The 13,018-nt window shown below is 49.0% G+C and overlaps 1 protein-coding gene across 1 annotated transcript in view; it reads right to left on the minus strand.

The window, feature by feature from the left end:
* Nucleotides 1–1,767: 1,767 nt before the first annotated feature.
* The window catches only part of sbf1 (SET binding factor 1), a 63,921-nt gene continuing 52,670 nt past the window's right edge, over nucleotides 1,768–13,018 (minus strand). Inside the window, exons 29-42 of the mRNA XM_036517531.1 lie at nucleotides 12,663–12,758; nucleotides 12,131–12,211; nucleotides 10,904–11,076; nucleotides 10,198–10,374; nucleotides 9,734–9,835; nucleotides 8,941–9,126; nucleotides 7,863–7,989; nucleotides 6,607–6,734; nucleotides 5,802–6,035; nucleotides 4,992–5,099; nucleotides 4,560–4,774; nucleotides 4,361–4,448; nucleotides 3,718–3,849; nucleotides 1,768–3,077 (exon numbers count right to left, since the gene is read on the minus strand). Of these exons, the coding sequence (XP_036373424.1) occupies nucleotides 2,979–3,077; nucleotides 3,718–3,849; nucleotides 4,361–4,448; nucleotides 4,560–4,774; nucleotides 4,992–5,099; nucleotides 5,802–6,035; nucleotides 6,607–6,734; nucleotides 7,863–7,989; nucleotides 8,941–9,126; nucleotides 9,734–9,835; nucleotides 10,198–10,374; nucleotides 10,904–11,076; nucleotides 12,131–12,211; nucleotides 12,663–12,758 (1,946 nt within the window). The 3' untranslated portion in view covers nucleotides 1,768–2,978. The remainder of the gene's footprint in view (nucleotides 3,078–3,717; nucleotides 3,850–4,360; nucleotides 4,449–4,559; nucleotides 4,775–4,991; nucleotides 5,100–5,801; nucleotides 6,036–6,606; nucleotides 6,735–7,862; nucleotides 7,990–8,940; nucleotides 9,127–9,733; nucleotides 9,836–10,197; nucleotides 10,375–10,903; nucleotides 11,077–12,130; nucleotides 12,212–12,662; nucleotides 12,759–13,018) is intronic.

The raw sequence follows: 13,018 nt of genomic DNA on the forward strand, positions 1-13,018 counted from the left end.
GCACAGTGTCCCAGACACTGTACGGGAACAGTAGTTTTCAGCTTGGTCCAGAAGAATGACTGCCCCTACTGGCCCATCAACCATTCCCAGCAGCAACCTGGCCTAACAAGCGGGCTCCCAGGTTCCCAGCTCCCAATTCTCAACCAAATGCTAACCAAACTCAACTGCAGCTGGAAATGAAATTGGATGAAACTCTAATACTAAAGGCCTGAGAACTCTGAACTGAGCAGGTAACGTGGGTGAGCTCTGAATCCATTCAATGGGTGATCGTGTCTGTGAGGATGACCAGTGACCTAGGGGCGTGCTCACACAACCTCTGTGACAAAAGCCACTCCCTCAGGACCAGGAAGTGGAGGAACTGGAACTGCTAATGAAGGGGGAGGACTCCAGCATCATCTGTCATGTCAGCCAACCCTCTCAGAGGGAAAAGCAGACAGAGATTAAAGGCTGTAACACATTCCATTCACTTGTACGTAACCCATCCCTTCCTCTGATCTGCGCAAGATGAGAAGTCTAAACTAGCATGGAGTATCAGTGAGATGATAAGTATCAATGGATACAGTCAGTTTTCATTTCTGCTACGATGGTTAATGTCACACAAGGAAGGGCGTGTCACTATACTCTCCTGGATGGGTATATCTGAGCTGTGGGACCGGTACTGACAGAAGCTTTGCGTACAGGTGACAGGCAGTTGTCTGCGGTTGAGGCATTCCAATAGGACCTCCATTCCAATCTGCACGCAACGCGCTCTCTTTTAGTAGAGGAGAGAGAACTGGAAAATGTGGTAAAAAAAAAAAAGCAAATAAAAAAAACTGGAAGAACTAAAAAGGTCTGTACAAGCGTAATGCGGGGGAGTGCCCGTTTCTACGTCCTCACCACGCACACACATATATCCTCTCTCTTAAAAAAAAAAAAAAAAGCTCTGCAAGACAACATAGAACCGACTATATACAAAGCTTTACACAGGAAACGTAACAGCGTCTAGGCTAAAACACTGGCTGTGAGTTAAGACCACAGTGGTGAGAGGGGGAGCTGCCTCGGCCCTGAGCTACCACTGCTGCTACCCGCGGGCGAAAGCCCCACGAAACGGTCTCTCCTGCCCCCTGTGGGGAACACCTCCCATGGGACAAATAACCACTCGTATCTGTGTCGCGTTCAAAATACGATACTCGCATATGGCTGGAAAGTGGCATCTTGGATTTGCTCTGATTTTAATTTTAAAATGCTACGATTGATTGCTCATTGGTTAATGTACAATTGTGTTGAATGTACAGTCGGGGGTTGAGCCATGGTCCCGTGAGAGGTGTCTGCGCTGCCCTCTGCTGGCTGAGAGCTGAAGGTGCAGAAATGTTAGGTTGTCTTGGCCTGCGTTCACATGTGTGCAGAAGCTTGGGAGAGGGTCTCTCCCATCCAATTACTCCATTACGCTCACCCTGGTAGACCGGCATCCCACTAACACCTGCCAGCAGTCACTGCCTTTGAACAATCTCCAACAGCAGCTAACCTTGCTCATCTTTCACCCCCTGTATATATCCTCTACTTACGGAGGAATTAAAAAGTGTGTCAGCTGTACTGATTTTGACAGAATCTTTGCCATGACCTAACAGGCAGGAGGGGGCAGGACAGTCTCCGTTTCCAGGAAGTGGCGCTTGGTCGTCATGGCAGCCGGCCGCTCCTCTCGCCGCCGTGTGGTGTAAACAAACCCTAGGTATACTCTAGCTCTGGGCTTCCCCAGTTACCCTCTTTTCTCTGCTTCATTCATCTTGGTTTTTTTTTTTTTGTTCTTGCATATGAATTAATAATCCCACCAAAATATATCCCTCGTTTTCCTTCGGCATCCCTTAAGTTTTGAATATTAATAGTGGTTTCTTTTTTTTATAACAGTATAGGAAGAACTCATATAACAACTGACGATAGCTGCTTTGTAAACAATCAAACAAACATCGGAAAGCTCTCATCAGCTGACTTGACTAGGAGCAGAATGCTGAAACTGGCGTTTTTGCGTGGTAGATTACGAGGGCAAACGAGCTTCAGAGACTGAAAGAGAAAGGATTACTCTCTTCTGTTATAATCAAAACGACCAAAAAAAAAAAACAAAGAAACAGAACTGAAAAACAAGGCTCACTATGTATTCCTTCATGAACAGTTTTCCGAGGACTTCCTGCATCTGCCTGCCCGCTCCAACCCTAAGGAAGTGCTGTGGGGGGGGGGGCAGGGGGGGCAAGTGGGCTTTTAGTTCAAGGCTGCATACATGTTGGAGTGATGAAGGGATCCAGACCCCGCCCCTCATCCTCAGAGGAGGGAGGAGAATCGGGTGAGGGGAGAGGCTCTGTCCTCCCAGAGTTAAAGTGCAATGGGCATAGAGTAGGTGGGCGGTTCCCCTGCCATGCACCGTCCCAGCCCGGGGCCAATGGAGAGCCTCCTGCTGAAGGAACCTTTGCCGCTTCATCCCTGGAGTGGAGTGTTGCAGGAAGTCAAAATCCACTACATGGCTAGGTGAGTGTGGGGGTTGTAGTCCTTCCGAAGTGTGAGAAAGTCCCATCGGTGGAATGCCAGCTGCAGGTCTGCGCTGGGCGTGAGGGAAGAGAAAGTGCCTGTCAATCCTGCACAACCAGTCGCCGCGCTTTTAATCCCGGCAAGGGTCTGGAGTAAACGGCCATCTGCTAAGGTGCTGCTCGGCGACAGTAACGAACAAGGGCCGCTGTAAAACAGCAGGACGACAGCAACTGCCCTCAGAACGGACTTTTTAAAAAAAATAAAAAAAAAAAAAGAGAGAGAGAGAGAGAAAACACTGAAACGCGGTGACGTGACATCGTCAGTTCTATGTCACCAATACTGATTGAGGTGACCCAGCCAGGCCCCGCCCCCTCCGTCTCTCTGCTGCAGCCGAGGGGTCCTGTGATTGGCCAGCGGAGTGGTCCGTCAGCGCCCCCTCCCTCCCTGTGGTGAGAACGCCGTATTTCCTGCATCGTCAGCTCCTAGGCATCAGACAGGCAGCTCTGCACGCTGTCCATCCACAGCTGGGCATATGTGCTGTCCTGGGCGCAGAAGTTGTACACCCTCTTGGTCGTCTTGACCTGTTGCAGTGGACATTACATTACATTAGATTACATTATTGACATTTATAGCAGACGCTCTTATCCAGAGCGACTTACATTGGTTACAATTTTTTAAATGATACCCATTTATACAGCTGGATATTTACTGAGGCAATTCTGGGTTAAATATCTTGCCCAAGGGTACAGCAGCACTGCCCTGGCAGGGAATCGAATCAACAACCTTGCGGTTACAAGTCCTGCTCCTTACCACTACGCTACACTGCCGTCGTGGACATAAAACAACTCAAAGGAACAGCATTCAACTGCACAGTGAACCACAACTGCAGTCAGAGTACAACTGCAGAGGAGCCGTATTCAAATTGGTTATACAACTGCTTGTTACAGAACTATGAAGATCATGAGCCATGGTTGTTCTTTATTCAAACCATTCAGTGAGATTAACCCACTAAAAAGTTTCCTTTATAGGAAACTGGACACAGCCAATGTCATGTCTGACCATCGAGTTCTTTTCACATGATTCTTTTCCCATTTAGTGGCTGCACTAAGCACGAAGTGGAAATAGACAGGCGGAAAAAGACAATGGCCGAGCTAAGAGCTTATCTGAAAGATAACTAGCCGAGTCAAAGTCTTAGAGCCCCAGGAGGATGAGCGCGCTCACATCGAAGAAGGCCTTCTCCTCGATGTTTTTGGGCGCCCCCATGGTGGGCGTGGCCGGGGTGATGGACTCCACCTCCGCCAGGTCGATGACGCCTTTGCACTCCTTGTCCTGCCGGCTCTCGTAGTATCTCAGCTGGAGGGGAGAAAGGGAGGAGGAAGCAAGGCCGGGGAGGAAGGGAGGCCGGGGAGGAAGGGAGGCCGGCTCTGTGAGTGACACCGGCAGCGGAGGAAGAGCACCAACCCAAGCACATGCACCCCCAGCCCAACTCCACCTTTTATCTAATGTGACCGTCCCACAGGGAGAAAATGGCAGCGCCATTCTGATCACCATAATTATATCACTCTGAATGGAGTGTTAAATGATAATACTTTCAATGCAAATGGGAAAAAAAGCTTTAAATATGTCCTGAAAATACCACTTAGCACCAAACAACAGGCAAAATATATTTAAATACATTTTTTTCCTAACATTTTACAGTATGTTACTATTACTACATTTTATTGTTTTTAAAATCATTATTCCATTTTGTAATTGAGTAATGATGTCCATGAAGTTGAGGCCTTCAGGTCAGGAGCTGCCAGTGAAAGCTATCCTTCATATTCATCATCATCATCGTCTTCGTCGTCAGTCAGTGTGCCGTTACCTGGTGCTTGGTCTTGTCCAGCACAAACCAGCGTGGCTTCCAAGGCTTCAGCAAGGCGCCTTTCTTGAAGAGGATGCCTTCGAAGGACCTGGTGGCGAGAGGGAGAGGACAGGGCCGATGAAGCACTACGCCCTGTGCTGAGCGGGGAGGGAGGCCTGGGCCTACGCTGCAGACAGAGCCTGGGGGAGCGGGTACCCACCTGTTCTCGCTCTCGGTGCTCTGGAACTGGCTGTAGAGGGTGCTGGTGCTGGGCCGCCCGGTCAGGCCCCCGGCCGGCATGGCGGTGGCACTGCCCTCGGCGTCCAGCGGCAGGCTGATGGAGGAGCCCATGCCGCCCTCCTGCAGGTACACGCCCTGGGAGCGGCGCTGGTGGCTCAGGGTGGAGGAGATGAGGAGCGAGCTGGAGAGGGAGGCCTGCAGGGGGAGACAGTGCTACACTGAAGAAGGGAGCTGTAAACACACCAAGGACATGCTGTCCCATCACTGCTCATTTCTGTTTAACAACTGAATTACAAGGCTGACCAAACTACTGATCAATGGCTTAGAGTAAACCTGCTGCAGAACGCCCTCTACAGGCACAATGGTGAAAGACAGTAAGATTCGCCCCCCGCAACAGCATGCAGGTGCTCACCCTGCTCTCCAGCTTGGACTCTGTGCGCTGTGTGGCTTTGATCTTGTCCCAGGTGTCCTTCCACTTCTCAGACACCTGTCCCAGCTCCACCTCCAGAGTCTGCAGCTCCTGGAAGACATTCGAGAACACATTCAACACCAACGTACACAAACACTTACAGACATGAGTCTGTGGTTGCCTTGTTACAATCTGATTTCCAGCCAATTCTGTGAAAACTCTGTACAAAATCAGAAGGAGCAGTAGGGTGAAATAGGCCAGTAACTACAAGGCTGTTGGTTCAAATCCCAGGGCCACAGCTGTTGCCTACCCTTGAATTGCTTCAGTAAATTACAAATGGATAATATGTAAAAGTTAAACTATGTAAGACTCCTTGAACAAGGTCATCTACAGCGTAAATGAAGATAAGATATGAAAGTTTTAATTTAGCACTGATCTGGCACAGAAAGAGGTAAAGTCTCCTAAATAAAAAAAGTAACTATAATTTCAGCCTCTAACCTCTTCAACCAGTAATGCTGTTATGAACCGATAAAATCTGCGACAGAAAGGATCGATTTATCCGCTTCAGAAACAACAAAAGACTTTTAGATGGCCGTCTGCATGCAAGAACTCTCCCGACGCTGACTGCGGACCAAACATTTGCGTGCAAGTCGTGATTCATAACTGAGTTACGAAACAAGAATAGAGCGCTGTTTGGCTAAGGGGGCCGGCTGCATGCACTTTAAACTCTGCTGTAATCCCCTGCTTAGCGGGAGAGGGCGGGGCGCGTAGCTCAGTGGGGTGTGTGTGGGGTCAGCGAGGGCGGGGCCCGACCTGGAGGAGCTTGGTGATGGCGTCGGGCACCACCCTGCTGCAGCTGTCGTAGCACGGCCAGACGACCCGGCGCTGGGACTTTGGCGCGGCCGTGTCGGGCCTCTCGCCCTCCTCGGCCTGCTGCGCCGGCCCCTGCACCAGCTCCCAGTCGTAGGAGGGGCCCTCCGACAGCATCTCCTCTGTGTAGAACGTCCACACCTTCAGGTTGGAGATGTTGCTGTACGGCTTCAGCACCTGGGTCAGCAAAGGGACAGAGCTGCAGTAACCGGACTCGACAGCAGGGGGCAGCATGAGCACGCAGGCGTCATACCAGAGAGTGATCACCACAAGAGAGAATACACACTCCACATTCCTTCCTGGCCAGGGTAAGTACAACTTTTTAAAACTGCTGACCTGAATGTTCCTGGTGATGGAACAGCCAGCCCACAATGCAGGGAAGAAACCATCTTCATTTTACTCAGTATCTTTGGTCATTTTTGGCAGTACAAATTTAAAATCTTATTCAAAATAAAGTGCTTGGGGGACAAAAAAAAAATCATATTTGGATTCATGTTTTTCTGTCTTGGCCTTATCGGAGCAACACACCATTCTGCTGTCTTGACTAACAGAAAGCAGTTAAAATGGCTACAAATAACACTCGAGAGAATTAACAAGTAGTGGCAGGCCAAGAACTTCAGGTAGTACTGACTGAACTCCATAGGGAACTGCAGGTGAATTTGAGAGAAGATGGGGCTGCTTCTTGTGTTACACTACAGCGCTGCACTTCCTGGCCACTCTGTATCTTTAAAGGTTCTAAGAGCCTCACCTCGCCGTCCTCGGGGGCGAACATGTAGTTGAAGAAGATGGGGGTCTTCTTGTTGAGGCGGTCGATGTAATCCCACACAGACTTGACCTGCTGGCTCTTCCTCTCGCCCTTCTCCTCGTACATCACGCCTGCAGGGGACATGAGGACATCTTTTAGACCAGTCTCCTACTTGCAGGCTGGCTGTACTGCACAGTGGCTGAGCAGTGACGCATACACAACAAGCGACAGACCAAGCCTAAGCAAACCTGAGTCTGTTCGGCTCATAACACACAGGGTCACTTCATCAATCAGTACCGCGGAAGAAAAGTCAGAACAGTTCAAATCAGAACTGTGGTCATTCAAGATCACGGCTGCTCAACGCCACAGCAAACTACTTAGACATCTTAACCTTCAGGATACTGTAGCCCCAGGCAGAATACAGAAGTCATCCACTTTACATTACATTACATAACTGTCAATTAGCACAGTGTTTCTCAATCCTACTCCTGGAGGCCCACTGTCCTGCACATCTTCCATCTATCCTTGCTCCAAACACACCTGATTGAAATTAGTGTGATTAACGTGCTCTCATCATGTGTGCTCAGCTAATCAAAAGTGCCACTGATGAGTTCAGTCAGGTAGGTAGAGCAGGGAAAGATGGAAAACATGCGGAGCAGAGGGCCCCCAGGAGCAGGACTGAGAATCGGTGATTAGCAGACACTCTTATCCAGACTGACTTACACACTTTACAGTTTTTACGTTATCCATTTATACAGCTGAATGTTTACAGATGCAATTCTGCGTTAAGTACCTTGCCCAAGGGTACAGCAGCAGTGCCCCAGCGGGGAATCAAACCGGCAACCTTTTGTTTACAAACCCTACTCCTTACCACTATGCTAGACTGCCGCCCACTTTACACAGGGCAATGCTCAAGCAGGCGTTTCTGCATTTGAAACAGTTCATAAAAAATCCCTTCCCAGAAGAGAACGCAACAGCAGAGCTGTAACACTGGAGCAACGTTCGACAACCATTCCATAACGCATGAGAACTTACCATTTTTTAAAAACTGAAACATGACTACCTTGTTCTTCCAACTTCCGAGACACAGCACCAACATCACATGAATGTACAACAAAAGTGATGCTGTATGTCCGAGTCCACGTGGCAGTGGCATAATGTTATAATGGCATAATATTCACAGCTGTGTCACATTTAACAGAAACCTGCAGAATCTGATGCAATGAATATGAGGAACAAATATGATTCAGGCCTCTCACCCAGCTCTATCCTCTCGTAGTCTGAGTCCAGCAGGAAGGTGCGGAAGCGGTTGGACACATAGTGGTAGGCCAGGAACTTCAAGTAGTACTGACTGAACTCAAACTCCATGGGGAACTGCAGGTGAATCTGAGGAGAGAGGGGACCGCATCTGATGATACACCACAGTGTTGCACTTGCTGGTTCAAGTAAAATTTCCGTCTCCCAGCTTCACTGGATAATGTCACAAGAGTGTCTGTGGATTGTTTTGTTCAAGTGTGTCTTTCTTACACTTATACATACAAGCACCCTTGGTGTTGAGTTTCAAAATTTCATCAGGTACACAGTACATAAAAGGAAGCTCGGGTGGTTCTTTATTTCTGAGAAATGAACACAGGGAAAATACATGGTTTGACACCCCAAGCATTTATAACTCAGACTTGTAAAGGTCATTGACCTGATGTGTGCTTGGCGTGTCCAACTATTGACTCTGCCTGGGGTGGCATTTTCATTGTCTTCATACAGAAAGCTTAAATAAATTTCAAAGCTCCAATTACATGTACATGTTAAATGATAACTAACCAGAGACCTGCCCAAGCAGCATATTGACTAGCAGGATATTCAAATATCAAATATCAAAATTCTGATGCACCTTTGATAAGATTAGGTTTCATTTGTCTGTATCTTAACAAAGGTTGTGTTACCATACATGTACTGCTAAGGAAAAAGATCATGATTTCACAGCAGCAAAAGCGGGTTGTGTTGCATAATAAAATATGCACTGAAGAGAAGTCCCCCTTGAAGGACAAGGATACTACTGACTGTTCATATGACAGGTTAGTTCAGTAACTTTAAGGAGCTAGCAAAGAAATACACCGTTAGTAATAAGCACTCATTACCTGTGTGGAAGTCAAGTTGCCTACGTTTGAAAAGACCCGCATAAAAAAAACCACGGTATGGCAGGCATTTACAAAAACACACAGAGAACTCGCAAACACGCACACGCATGCATGTGTGCACCCACGCACTCACGCACGGACATGTGCAGACATACACACACTCACACAGTCACACAGATACCCGGTTGGTGTGCGGCCTCACCTGGTGCACGCAGTCCAGGAACTGCAGGAATACGGGGGTGAAGCCGCTGCTCTGGCTGGCCAGGGTCTGCGCCCCGCGGTGGCTGAACCGGTGGCCGAAGGACAGCCACTCCTTCTCCACTAGCAGCCGGAAGCCGTCGAAGGTGCGGTAGTACGGGTCCGACAGCAGCTGCACCAGGGACACCACCTGCGCGACCCGGCCGCGGCGTTAAGGGGGAGGGCAACAGCACCAGGGCTTTGGGGACCAGAAACGGCCTCCAGCCAAATTTCCTTTTCAGGCACAGCTAAGGTTTGCCCCATTATAAAACCAACCCAAGGGACATACACCTGTGGTTTACTTTCACGTTTAATGAGAGATTTAATATCTATTTAAAGTACTCATTGGGTCTACCTGTTATAATCAAACATTGATCAGATTTGGAGAATGACACTGCAGCCTTTGCAGCCATGAGACGATACACTCAGCTGACCATACAATTCACAAAGTCAATCTTACTCAAAATACAATGTTTGGTAAAAAAAAAAAAGCAAGTATTCCACTGACATGATTTTTTGGAAAAAAAATGCTTGCTTCATTCTAACTAGTTTTAATCAAAGTCACAAGGTAATCTGATTCTGGGATATCTTCTCAGGGCCACAGATCATTTCAGCCTTTTCTGATTTAGCAAAATTCAATATTACTATTGTGTCACACGCCTAGTGCCTCGACTGGCATGCATCCCGGGGTGAAACTGGACTCGGTCATCGGCTGCTCGTCATGCGGCTCGGCAAACGGTTGGTAAACGGTTTGTTACCTGTGTGGTAATGTCCCAGCCGTCCTCCAGGCTGACCATGACTGAGGAGCCTGTATCCAGCAGCTCCACCACCAGCACTGACACCTGCAGGACCTTATGCAGCTGCGGAGGCACACAAACGCAGGACAGGGTCACTGCGGGTCACTGTGGCAGCCACAAGACTACTGCTACTGGTCACCTCCAGACTTTTTGTAAAGTGTATGTGATCAACTCTACAGTAAAGCTAAAGTGTATGTGGTCAGTTCTATAGTAAAGTGTAGAAAGGTGTATGTGTGAAGCTCTACAATAAATTACTGTACAATAAACGTAAAGCAAAGTGTATGTGTGAAGCTCTACAGTAAAATGAGGTGAAGTTCAGTTAAGTTTATGTGTGAAGCTCTACAGTAAAATGCGGTGAAGTTCAGTAACGTGTATGTGTTAAGCTCTACAGTTAAGTGTGTTAAATGGCTGAACAGAAGCGTTACCAGGCACATCCACTCGGACTCCTCCAGGCAGCGGTAGAAGGTCATGTTGGGGTCCGAGGAGGCGAAGCTGGGGACGCAGGCCTTCATCAGCTTCTTGAAGCTGGTCTTCACCTGCCGCACGTCGAACACCTCGATGGGCACCACCTCCCACTGCTGGAAGGCGTCCTGCTTGGTGCCCTGCAGCCAGGGGGACACGCCGGGGGTTAGGCACAGGGGTGTCTGTCACCCCTCAGTCACTGATTTCCCCAGGTACATGTACAGTGCTTACAACACTATCCCGCTCACATCCTGTAGCCCTGTTCAACAGTGTCATTACTACAGCTGCATTGAGCACCATGCTCTAGATTACATCAGCAGATCAATTCAGGACTCATAACATTACATTACATTATTGTCATTTAGCAGGTGCTCTTTTCCAGAGCGACTTACAGTTTTATCCATTTACACAGCTGGACATGTACTGGGACAACTGTGGGTTAAGCAGCTTGCCCAAGGACACAACAGCATTGTCCCAGCACAGAACTGAACCAGCAACTTTTTGTTTACAAGCCCCGCTCCTTACCACTGAGCCACACTGCTACCCCGCCTACAACCACAACCTTGTAGTGTAAGGCCTGGTACTATAATCATTGTACCGCGTGAACTCCCTAGACCATCACCCAGATCTGCTCTTATTTCACACAGGCATGTGAAGAGGGAGGGCCACCTTGAGCTGGGACTTGTCTCCGATGATGTACAGGTACGCCCTCTGCTGGCGGAGGAAGTGAGCCTCGGGGGGGCCTCCGTTGGCCTGCGGGGACTCTTTGCCTGCCAGCCGGTTGCCCACGTCGGGGTTGTAGACGCTCATCCGCCCGCTGCCGCGGATGCTGCCCCACTTCCCTGGGAGACACACGAGCGAGACGGGCATCAGGCACAGGGCTGTCTCTGCCTGCCGCTCAGAGCGGAGCAACATCACCCAGCCCACAACACCCCCCCTCACCAGTCAGAAAGAAACAACAAACAAAGTGCGTTCAGTTTCTCAGGCAGTGTGGAGGACAGACGTACTCTTATCACAGGTCAAATGGCACTCAGCTAGCACATAATGGTCAGAATCTATGACACCCTAATGGTCAGAATCTATGGCTGCCCTGTACGTAAAGGAAATGTGCATCTCTCTCTAGTGGAAATACACTGTCACTACAGTAGCTACTTGGGCAGCCAGTCAGAAGAAAAGAGACACTACCTTTACTAGGATGGCTGCCCCTGTCACGGCCCAAAATACAGACATGCGTGCAACCTGTGTACAGCCAAAACGACCGTCATAACCCCAGCTGAGAAAGCGATGAACCGTGAATTTCTTGGTAAAAAATTACGCTTAATGTGTTTATCTACACATAATAGGTCTTTGTTTTTCCATTGTGTAAGAGCTGTTCCGTGATTTCAGTGGAGGGAGTGCAATGTCAGACCCTGTAATGCGCCAGTGTGAAACTGAAGTAGACCGCTCGCTGTGTAAGGCAAATGCCCAAAGCAAGCAGAGTCACACAGGAGCTAGAGGCGGGGGGACAGGGTCTGCTATTTTTTTCAGAGTCCCTTTAAATTTCCCTGGGGAGTTGCGCAAGTACGCTCCGCTGCTGAGAAACCAAAACAGATAGATCACACAAAACCAAGTGTCCATTTCTGGCCCAGGAAATCTGAAAGATCAGACACAAAACAACAATCAGACGTGGGACAACGTGGGAGTTTTTTTGGGCCTGCAGATCAGCACAAACACGTTAAAAGGCCGTTTGATTGGTGGCTGGACCAAAAAAAAGGGGATACAACACAAGGTTAGTTTAGACAATGATTGACAGGGACGTGGGCGCCGGCTCAGACAGGCCGACGTCGCTGTTAGAGAACCGGTTGGTTAGATTTTCTCTCCGGGCCAGGGGGGAGGGGCCCGCTCGATCTACTGTACCTCTGGGAGAGTTTCGGGTCTTCCCTGAAGCTCTAGTCTGGGAGAGGGTGATGACCCTCGCCCTCTGACCATGCACTGTGGCTGAACAGGACAGAGATGCCCGTTACCCACAATGCAGCTGCTCAGTGCAACCACACAGAACTGTCCCCACCACCGACCAACCAGAGCAGGTCATTTTGCCCACAGTACCCATCTCCGATTGGGCAGAAACTATAACCAATCCTCCACTCTTGGCACCTGGCGGGGAGTACTCGTAAGTAAGCATTTGAAACAGAAAACGTGTTTGCACCTGCTTTGCAAAATCAAAGGAATTAGAACTGACAGTGTGACAAGGCAAATAAGGAAATGCTCTTGTGATGATATGAAGCTAGAGTTCAAAAGCGTTCAATGTGAGATGAAGGATGAGGCGAGGGTGACTCACGATTAACAGTGGACGGTCTTCCCAAAAACGTGTCCTCACTTTACCCTGACCTGTTCACAACCGGGACAAAAGAAAGGAGCTGGTCTGTGAGACCAACGCGGCTGCTCTCACCTCCTCGGCTGAAGGTCCCGGGAACGTCCTCTTTGCTCCCCATCACCTGCTTCATCAGGGCGCCGATCTTGGGCTGCCGTAGCTTGTCTGACGAGTCTGGAGCCCACAAACACAGAAGCAGAGGGTCAAGGCCGCGCTCCAGAAAAAAGGCCGCCTCGCGCGGTGCGGGTTACATCAGTGAGCCCAGCAGGCTCAAAAATCAAATTCACCCTTTATTGTATGCTTTCACAGAAAATTACACATGCAGGAGTTTGCTTTTTCAATCCCTGCATGTCCATTTGAACGCAAGTGGCTAAGTGGCAATTTTGAAACAAAGCAAGCAATCAATAATCAACTGACTGCTCTGCTTGCGCGTG

Source organism: Megalops cyprinoides, chromosome 23 (genome assembly GCF_013368585.1).
Source record: "Megalops cyprinoides isolate fMegCyp1 chromosome 23, fMegCyp1.pri, whole genome shotgun sequence".
In the NCBI taxonomy this organism is placed as follows: domain Eukaryota; kingdom Metazoa; phylum Chordata; class Actinopteri; order Elopiformes; family Megalopidae; genus Megalops; species Megalops cyprinoides.